Source organism: Ceratosolen solmsi, unplaced genomic scaffold (assembly GCF_000503995.2).
Source record: "Ceratosolen solmsi marchali unplaced genomic scaffold, CerSol_1.0 scaffold10, whole genome shotgun sequence".
NCBI lineage: Eukaryota > Metazoa > Arthropoda > Insecta > Hymenoptera > Agaonidae > Ceratosolen > Ceratosolen solmsi.
The window spans coordinates 24,811,186-24,822,348 of record NW_011948412.1 but is presented as its reverse complement, the minus strand read 5'-3'; the positions used below and the strand labels follow the sequence as shown (position 1 = coordinate 24,822,348).

General features: G+C 28.6%; 1 protein-coding gene across 1 annotated transcript; it reads right to left on the bottom strand.

Moving 5' to 3' along the window:
* Window positions 1-267: 267 nt before the first annotated feature.
* Naus (cortactin binding protein N-terminal like nausicaa) lies at window positions 268-9,962 on the bottom strand. Its single transcript, XM_011504772.1, has 9 exons — window positions 9,481-9,962; window positions 8,579-8,680; window positions 8,149-8,373; window positions 7,382-7,684; window positions 6,802-7,077; window positions 5,189-5,516; window positions 4,860-4,955; window positions 4,542-4,746; window positions 268-661 (listed from the first exon to the last, which is right to left on the bottom strand). Exons 1-9 carry the CDS (start codon window positions 9,634-9,636, stop codon window positions 268-270), a joined length of 2,085 nt encoding a protein of 694 aa, XP_011503074.1. The 5' UTR covers window positions 9,637-9,962.
* Between the last annotated feature and the right edge of the window lie 1,201 nt (window positions 9,963-11,163).

Sequence of the window (11,163 nt, the reverse complement as noted above, 5' to 3'; positions counted from 1 at the left end):
ACCACAAGACATTTTAAAATTTAAAGTTCAAGAAATTAAATAGCAACTAATCCACGTGCATATAGTTCACGTATTGTACACAAATTTACTGAAAGAACAAGAAAGATTTAGACTTATAACATAAGTAAGCATGCGTTTACTTCGTGTAGCCAATTAATTTTAATTACAAATACACAATATTGAATTAAAAAATAAACTTCCACGTAATAGGTCAATTTAAAATGTGCTAATCTCGGTATGCCATGCATCTACTAAGGTACCGTAACATCACAACTCCATTAGCTCCATACGTAGTAGGAATAGAGCTCTGACTCGTACCTCATCATCGTTCGTGGTACCTACGACTGTCGTCGATTGCTGCTGATTAGACAGCTGGACAGCTGAGATCTGTTTGATGAAATGTTTAGAATCCTGATGATGGTGGTGCTGCTGTTGTTCCGCTCGCCTAAGAAAGGCTGCGGCAACCTCCTTTTTGGGCGGCACTACGGGTTTGTTGGGTGGTACTGGTGGAGGTGCACCCCGTGCCGCCACTATCAAGGATGGCTGCGCCTGCACGACCTGTGATTTCTTTGCAGTCCCAGGAGTCGACGCTCCGGTCGCGGATCGCTTATGCAGCCCCTGCGGGAATGCAATAAAATCGCTGGGTCGTTTTGTTGATGTTTTTTTGTTTGTTTGTTTTTAATGTTTGATTAAGTAATGTGGCATCTTATATATAGAAATATTGAATTGAATTGTGTACACTGTGAAGAGACCGCATACCTCCTCACGAGCAGTACGTAGATTCTTTCGTTAGTTGCACAATTCAGCGGATACAAAAGGCAAGGAAATTAAAGAATAATTAAACAACTACTTCAGTGCAGTATTTTTAGAGTCTTTAAAGAATCCAACGAAGAAACTCCAGTTCGGCGAAGAAAATTAGTGTCATTACGCGTTAAAACAAACGCAATATAATAAATAAGAATTCCGATAAATATATATATATATATATATATATATATTTATCTAACGTGTTCATTGATTGGCTTTTAGGTTCATTAATAAACAATTAATTGCTTATTAATTAAAGTAGATATTTCGCTAGAACTAACTTATGATGTTTTGAATAAGGAAAGTTGCTGGGTAAAGAATGTAAATAAGTCTTAAGTAAATTGTATTATTTCATTTTAATAAAGGAAATCAATATACATTTTAAATCAACAATATAATAATAATAATAATAATAATAATAATAATAATAATAATTGTATACATGAGGTAAAACAATATAATAAAACGTGCTATTGTCTAAAAAAAAAAAGAAATAATTATCTATTCGTATGCTAAGATTTAATATTCGGTGCGTAGCGTCCGATTACAACAATAAATTTGCAAAACTTATTACTGTCATTTCTACAAAATAATAAACACTTTTAATATATAAAATTATTGGAAACGGTACATTATAAATGAACGAATACACGGCCAGGGAAAAGATGTATTTTTTTTGCAAAACAATAAAAAACAACAAAGAAATTAAGAATCGACTTGTAGCCGATTCGGTGTGAAGTTCATAGAAGAGTAACAAGTGCTTGACGAGACACAAAACGAGTCAAAAAGAGGTATTTATGCTCGAAACGTGAATTGTCATTAAAGAATATATTGAATTTTCCGTCCTGGACTATTAACTACAGTGAAAAATATATCTCAAGTCTAATATTTATAGTTTTCTGTAATTGTCAACTGAAAAACTTAACTTTTATTTAATAATTAAAGTTAGTTGACTTTCCAAGAAAATACGCTTTTTCATACATTAAAATATTCCACGTATATTGGTGTTGTTATGTTGTTATGTTGTATGGTGGTGTTATAGCTTTTTAGCTTTAGTTAAATTTAAACATATGAAAAAATTCTGTCGTAAGAAAATTTTTTAATAAAAGTACATTGAAAATGTATAAATACTTTTTTTAAAGCTGAAAATAATATTTAGAACTATTTATATTTAGAACAAAGAAAATTAAATTTACATGAATATATTTAAATAAAAATAATAAGTAATAACAAATTATTTAAATTTTAAATATCTAGAAGACTAGATATGTATCTAAAGTCGAATTTACTTTAAAAAAAAAGTAAATATTGCCGTGTAAGTAATTAATATTTTGATCTATTATTTAGCTTCTGTGATGTAATTAGAGTTTCACTATCTACGTTTAAAATTACTCAATGTACTTTAAAAAGGAAATATAGTACTTTTGATACTAAACTTACAATTTTTCAAATGGTACTTGAATTATTAATCATATATCAAGGGGTGCATACGTTCACTTTAAAGCAAACTTTTTTACTATTATGAGTATATAATTGACGTACTTTATCATATAAATATGATCTATATCTACTTAATATCAAATTAATCTGAGTAAAAATATACAGTAAAAACTGTATGTCGTACTAAACCATAAGGTTTATAATAGTGTTGAAATTTTTCTTGCAACACATTTTCATATTTTATATTTTGCTAAAATTACTAAAATCAATTGCTTTTATAAGCAGTATAATAAATTTATATAAATGTATCATATTTTTCAATTTCTTTGTATTCATCATAATGATTATGAATATAAGTAATTTGTATATTTATAAAGATATTGATAAGAAATGTAATTATAATATAACATATATATATATATAGTAAATATTTATATTTCAGAATTATATTTATCTATTTTAAACTTACTAAACTACTTTAAAACTTCGCTTATAAATAAATGAATATTATACATGCAATATGTGAAAATGTCAATATGTAAAACAATTAAAATTTTTTATTATTTAATGTAAGGAATTTCTTAATCGTAATATAATGTATTCTAGTGTTCCAAAATCATTGAATTTGTAATTTATACGGATACGATCAATAATCATAAATAATGTTTAATGAAGTTGCAAGGAAAAAATAGTAAAATTAGTAGTAACTAAAGGATTCGCTATAAACATTGATAACAGTAGATAAATATTTGTGTGTATATATATACTATATTCTAGTTTTATAGCAGCTACTTAGTTACTGCATACTGGACGCTTTATTTGTCTCGATCAAATAAATGTTCGCCGCCAAATAAAACTCGAATAAAAGTCACGTTCAATGGTGCTTGACAATGGTAAAAATCTATCGTTATTATCTAATTTGATGCTCGCCATAAAATTTTTCTTTAGGAAAATATTTTTTTCTTCCAATATTTTTGAATAAATTGTAATTATTAAGACAAATACACTTATGCCTTTGCCGTGAAAATTATAATACTCTATTTAATAAAAATATTACTATTAAAAAATTATTTTCCTTCTCATTCTAATCAAATTGCACAAATTGTTCAAAGAGACTATATGTGTTAACGTCATATTTGATCTCATAATAGCCTTTACCATGCAACAATGAGTTCCAATAGTAGGTTTATTTATAATATGTTGGCTTAAGCATTGAATATGATTGTAGCATAAGAAACAATTATATATTAATAGTACATTTTTTTTATATTAATGTATTTACTTTTATATTACTACTAATCATGTAATATATTAATTGTAATGTAACGTTAACTCCTTTTAAAAAAACATCCATTAAAATACTTTCGAAAATAAAAATACAAAGGTATATTATCTAAATTATAATATGCATGATACAGAGATTGCAAATTTAACATCGAAGTTTTAAAGATAAATATCTTTTATTTGCAGTGTACCTTTAAATTTATATTGCATAGATGGTGCTCTTTCGATCGATTGAATGTGTGAATATTAAAAATACTTTACATGTATTTATACGAAACATTTAAAATATTCTTCAGAAATAAATTTTTTCATCTTAAATATATTGGTATTTTATGTATACACATAAAGTATATTTTGTATACAACGCTGATACTCCAGTAGCACAGAATTCATTAGATTTACTTTATTAATAGCATTTTTTATCATTCTCTTTCAATTTCTCATATTTTATTAGTAGTTTTTAAAAAATAAATGTAGTAAAGCTTAATTGGAACTTAACTAAAAATCAAGAAACTGTATTTACAATTTATTTGAATAGTTTATTAAAATATAATAAAATAAAATGACACATTAATCATAAAAGATTATTACGCGTTTTTTTCGTTAAATAAACAGTCATTTAAACTTTGAAAATCTCGAGTTTCAATAAGTGATTAATATGCATTTAATGTATTAATACAAAGTTTTGTATATACATTTAAAACAAATATTTAAACAAATTAAATTACCAATTAAAGTTACAAATAAATAAACAAATAAAAATAATATTTAACGATATTTTTCTTAAAATAAAACGAAATATTAATTCCATTTGAAAAGTATATTATTCATTATTTATTAAAACGTTCAAAATATTCTATTAAACTTTAATATTGTAACTTACTAATTAACTTAATTAGATACTAATTACAATTTTAAGAATCGAGGTAATGTAAGAGAAAACGATAAAGTAAACAAAATCAATAATTATATTCGACATAGCTCTATATCTCAGTGATGCTTATATTAGCGTCGAATGGCTAGGATAATTAATATAGTTTACCTGTGCAGCGACGGTCTCTTGTGAAGGGGTAGTGGCAGCAGCAAATGCGGTCTCTTGCGTGGGGGCGGGGGCCATGGATTCGATAACAGGTGCTGTCGTGATGCCTTGTCCGTAGCCAACGCAATGACTCCGTAACACCTGACCCGGAGTTACAGATCGGGCAATACCAGTAGCTGAAACAAAAGAACGCCCTCGCCGTAAATGTCAAAGTCTCTACAATTGCTAGAAAGACTAGCGCAATAAGCATTGATTGTATAATATTCAATAGTACGGGAAATTAACTTACTTGGCCCGCTGACTGGTACACTAGAAACTGTAGCTGTTGGTTGTACAACTTTACTGCTGACCATTGGCGTACCAGCTCCTAAGGCTGCCCCTTTGACTGAAAAATACATATTTCACGATTGTATGTTAAAAATGAAATTTGAGAACAAATTTAATTCGCTTTATATTTACGTGATGGTAGAATTTACAAAATGTTATTAGTTTCAAATACGAAAATTAATTAACTCTTACATAAATATTCGAATAACGTGCTCGAAATTTTAATTGCCTTAATATATAAAGTACTAATATAGTTCCCAATAATCGTTAAAAAATTATAAAATGACACACCCGTGGAAGGCGTGGCTGCGGTCCTAAGATTCGGCATCGCCGCGAGATTCGCTGGTTTGGCCGGCGGTGGTGGAGGCGTGACCCCGAGAACTCTGACAGGACCACGGGTCGTTGTCTGCTGCTGCTGCTCCTTCAGAGCTTCAAGCTCGGCTCGGAGTTTATCGAGCTCACCCTGCTGCTCGGAGAGCTTTTTATCCTTATTAAATATAGTATTAAGGAAGTCCGATTTGCAGATCTCAAATTGTAACTGCTGCTCCTCGAGATCCGTCCCCATTAGAAATGGCTTCATCTCTTTTTTCAGGCCATCCGATATCGAGTCTGTACGAACCTGTGAATTTTTTGATTTTTTGTTTTGGGGAAGTTCAGCTTTGTATAGTTGTAATATCGCGAAATTTGTACTCACAGCTAAAGCTCACAATTCTTTAATGTAACGTATTCTATATAGACTGTACAATATTGAACAAATCGTCTATTTAATTTAAACAAGGCTAAAATTATTTGTAAAAATCTCGCACTTACTCTTTTATTATATGTAAATGTTATATCGTTTAAAAGTAAGATAATAATCAGTATTTGGTAAAAAATCGCTTTCAACTGTTGTTATATCAATAGTGAATTTATAGTGAACCTTTAAAGAGACAAAAATTAAGTAACAATTATTAAATAAAAATAAAACTAAGCATTATATATATGCAAACAATCATTTTATTTATATTTTCAAAAAATTACAATGTATTACAAAACTTGTCTCCGTTCATTGCATATTTAAATTTGTAATTTAGAAATATAATGCATAGGAGTACATATAGTGGCAATAATGATTGAATACATCATACTTCAATTCAAATTTAAACATCGACCAAGAAATAGATAATTATATGAACATATGAATTTTTTAAGTTTTTACATTCTATAAAATTGATTTTGTTTTGTATAATTATTCTTTCTATATTGATGTTATAAATTAATTCTACTTTTTTTAAATTCATAATTAAAAAGGATTTTTTTACTGCATAGAAGTTAATTAAAATCAAATAAAACGATAAAATCTTAATTTTCTATTAAATAGATTCTCATGCATTAAGCATAAAAGCATTAAAATTTTATTACCAATACTCAATAAGTATTTGTATAAAAAGAATTTATAAATTCCAATATATGTGTCAGTGATTAAAGAGTTGTATTTAATCAAAATATTAAATTTAATTGTTGAAAAAATTTTAATTATTTTGAATGACTGAAAAGCACATATATATTAGAATTACATATTCGATTATTGACTGATATTGACTAACCTTGATAATTAAATTAAAAAGATCTTAATATTATAAAATTAAAAAGAATAAACGACATTTAATCACTAAAAAATATGATTATGAAAACATTGATATAAATACAATTAAATAATTTGATTAAAGCAGATACAAGACAAAATAACTATCAGAATATTCTTTTCTTCTAACGACATAGCATTATAAATATTTTAATTTAATCATGAAAATTTAATAGTATTTCAAGTCACTTATAAGTTTTCTTAAACTTAAATCAGTGACATCTGTAATTTTTTACATATCAAATGCAGTTCTTTTAATAGTAGAGAAAGTGTCTCTTACGGGCTTCGCTGGGGGCGGTGGTGGTGGCGGTGTGACCCCGAGACCTCTAACGGCTCCACGACTTGGCTGTTGTTCCCTCATTACCTCCAGCTCGACCCTGACCTTCTCAAGTTCGCTCTGCTGTTCCGCCAATTTTTTATCCTTGCTATATATGGTGTTAAGGAAATCTGTCTTACAGATATCGAACTGTACCTGCTGCTCCTCCATTTCAGCTCCCATTAGTAAAGATTTCTTACTTTCCTCCTCGAGGCCCTTTGCCATTGACTCCGTTCGTACCTACAATTAAATTTTTTTATTTGCATAAATAATTGACAATTTTATGCAATAAAAAAACGAACTTTCCACGTATTAGTAAAAATCTGTTGGCTTTTATAAATCGATTCATAAATTTCATCTAAAATACAAAATCAATAAACTAAAGGTCAAGAAATAAAATGGGCAAATAATTTTTATCTGTATGATCACTTTTAGAATAAAGCTATTACTTTTTATTTAATATATTCCGTACAAATCTCTTTCTATTATATACAAGGCTTAATAATATTTAAATTTTGCATTATTATGAATTAATAAAACTAACCTTTTCTTCGCCGAGAATTTGTGATAGGTCCTCGGATCTTTTGCGCTCCTCAATGTATTTCATAATAATCTTCTTCCGTTCTGCTAAGAGTACAAGAACAATCTGTTTATGACGTTTTTTTTCATCATCCAGCAAGTCATTCATTTTTTTAATCTCATCTTCAAGATGCTGTTTTTCTTGTTTTTCTGCTTCTAGTTCTTTCTTCAATCTAATTCTCTCCTTCTCAAGGCCATACGTAATATCATCACCCTGAGCTGTATCATGGTCATGCTTTTGCATTTCTTCTTCAAGTTCATTAAGTACCTATTTATATATATTAAATTTCTTTATATCAAACAGTTAAATATAAATAATAGATCCTATATCGAAATTTGTATTGGAAATTATAACTATTTACTTTTAATAACACAAATATTTTATCAGTCATGAAGTCCATGAAACGATAATATGAATATTAAGAATATCATAAAATAAGATATTCAATAACATTTTTATAAAAAATACCATAATTTAATATTTAGCAAAAATTTAGATAATATATATTAATGCAATGTTTATTAAAACTATCTTACATGTATATGTGAGCATAAGATTCCTATATTAAAAATATTTATAAACAATAATAAAATATATTACATTTATTTAAAATTATCTTATTTAATATATTTTCCAATTTTATAACCATTCAATAATTATAAACAATCGACTAAATAAATAAAAATATCATGTGTACATAAAAGGTCAATTTTGATATGTAAGATACAGACCATTCTATGTCTAAGTTCAGCACTCTTTAAGATTTTGGCCATATGACTCAACATACGTCTTTGTCGAGTAACTAGCGCTTCAAGAGTTGCACCTAATTGATCTATTTGACTTAGCTGAGGACCTAGTGCTCCACCTACAAGGGCTGAATCTCTTGCTAGAGCTGAATGAGGATCAGTGGTTCCACTTCGATATCTTGAACTTAGAAAATGCTTCATTTTTTCAGACTGTAAATAAACAAGTCAATAGAAATACTTGATTAATAACATACGTATTTAAAAAATATAAAATATATCTTCAGATCCAACTGATTAAAAATAAACTTATGGATGCAAGAAAAAAATTAAAATAATTGCCTATAGGCACTTTTGTAATGTAACATGAGAAAGCAAATTCATATTTAAATTATAAAAAGACTTTTGTAATAATTACCTTTAAGGCTGCTATGACAACATCACGAGCCTGTAGTTCACCTTCTAAATAACCAAGTAGTTTTAGCAGATCTGTCTTACATAATTCCATTTTTGGATTACGCTGGAAAATGAAACGTAATTATACAATTCAATTATCTTACTGAAAGTCAGATTTAAAAATAAATATATATATGCTCATTATGATAAGAAATACTATAAAATATTATATAAATATTGCTTGTACTGCAATATAGAAATATTAAAGCTTATATTGAAATTTGACTATCTTAAAATTTTGAAGCAAGCAAATAAACTTTAAAATAAAGATCAAATTTTTTCTTGGCAGTTAGTAATAATAATATTCATATAAAAAATTATATTTATATTAGCTTCAATTTAAAAACTGATTTTAAAATAATAATATTGTTTAACATTCTATAATAAAATAAATACCTGTTATTTCTTAATAATATCAAAAAATATAATGTAGAAATTCATATAAATATCTTATTTAAAGTATAATATATAATAAGTAAATATAATAAATATAATATTATAAATAATACAAATTAATATATATAAACAACTCTAATATATAATTATTAAAATACTTAGAATTGCTTATAGACATGTATTATAAAGATAAAAAAAAATAATTAGATAAATAAAAAACTGAATAATATTGTATAAATAAATTCATAATAAAATATCATAATGACTATGAAAAAAATATAGTATAATAACAAATTAAAATAAACGTCAATATCAATGGTACTGATAAGCTACAATATCTCTTTTGTTTTCTATTTCTCTATTTATTTAAAAACTAAACTATTCGTTTTAATAAATTTACATTAAGCACGATATGAATCCATAATTCTTCTGTGATTGCTACCACACTCATACAAAACTTTAATCTACCTTTAATGTGTTTGACGAGCTCTTATCCAAAGGCTCAAAGTTATTGCTTTGCTGTTGCTGTTGCTGTTGGGGTTGAGGTGATACAGACATGGCATTTTTACTAGACGAAACTCCAGGAGGTCCATTAATGGTGTTACTCTGTCCCTGGGTAGCCATGTTCCCTGCTAAGGATGAGCTTAACAGAGCAGAATCCAGTATGGTGAATCTTTTGGTATCAATACACTGGTACTTTGAATTCCTAGCCCCAGTGACATAAGGTAAACCCAAGTACTTGCTGCAGCTGCACCTCTCGGGGAAGCTGAGCCGCACCTGCAACTACTCTCCTCGCTCTTCTCCACTGGCGTGGACTCGACGACATCCTTCTTCTTCACCTGGAGCTGATCTTTGTCCTATTCGCGGTGACTCTAAGCTGTTCTTCGGAACCAACCGCTACAATCCTCGTAGTATCTGCGTACTTTTATTTTTTCGTCAGATCGTAAAACGCGTCTGCGCCTCTAGTTGCGGAATTACGACGGAGGAGTAAAATAGCAGTCGCTCACGCACTCTTGATATGCGTGGGTGCGTTGCTCACGGAGATTGAAAGCGCACGTTCCGACTTGCTAAGGGAATTGGACGATATTTTTCTCTGTTCACTTTATCCCACACGCACACTTACGACTCATCAAGCACGAGCCGCAGCGGTTTTCTTTCTCTTCTGCTCCTCTGATTTCTCTAACTCACTAACTCATTCAATCTCTCGCTGGCTTGACCCTACCTTGAGAAATGCATTAACCTCTTCCGTCCTCCAATATTTTTTTTTTAATTATATTATACCTCCGTTCTCCTCCGAGCGCAAATCGTATTTGTCGCTCTTTTTCCAGTCGTCATTGCACAAGTATCAATGTTATTCTTAATTCGGGTCCCACTCCCTCCCTCTCTCTCGCTCACTCGCTCTCTCTCTCTCTTTCTCTCTCTTATACCTTCTTTGTCGCACGCTGCGCTTATGCGAGAAAACACAAAGATAATTCATGTATAAATTTGACAAAAAGCAATTGACGAATCATAGTACAGAAATTTTTTTTCAACACGAGTGCCAAACGTAGACCAAATCTTAGATGGTCGAAAGTACTGAACGCTGCCGGGCGCCGAGTATAAGACTACAGGTCACGTGACAATTTTTTAATACGACAGCGGGAAAATTGAAAATAAGCTAATATTGATCAATTGCTCAAAAATAAATCTCACAAGTTTCTTTAACACTCCATGGGAATGAAATAATATTTTTATTTAAATATTAAGTAAAATAAATATAATATTGTTTTGAAAATAATTTAAAAAATTAATTTTTCTTATAGAGTTTTTGTTCATATTTTGAATGAAATATTAATTTTTACAATACATTTAACATTTAATGAATAACATTATAATTAAATTACATTACTTTAATTTAATTATTTATAAATCCTCTCTCTCTCTCTCTCTCTCTCGCGCTTTCATCCTATAACAATAACAACAATGAGAATTGTCACCTTAAATTTGAATTCAATATAAATTTTTCGTAAAAATGTTAACGGATATTATAAATCTTTTATAAGTTAACGAAATAAGTCTTAATATATTCATCGTAACACATTCACATACAAAATAATCAGAAATGTCAAATAAATGCACTTCATATATTATTATAAAAATACTATAAATTCT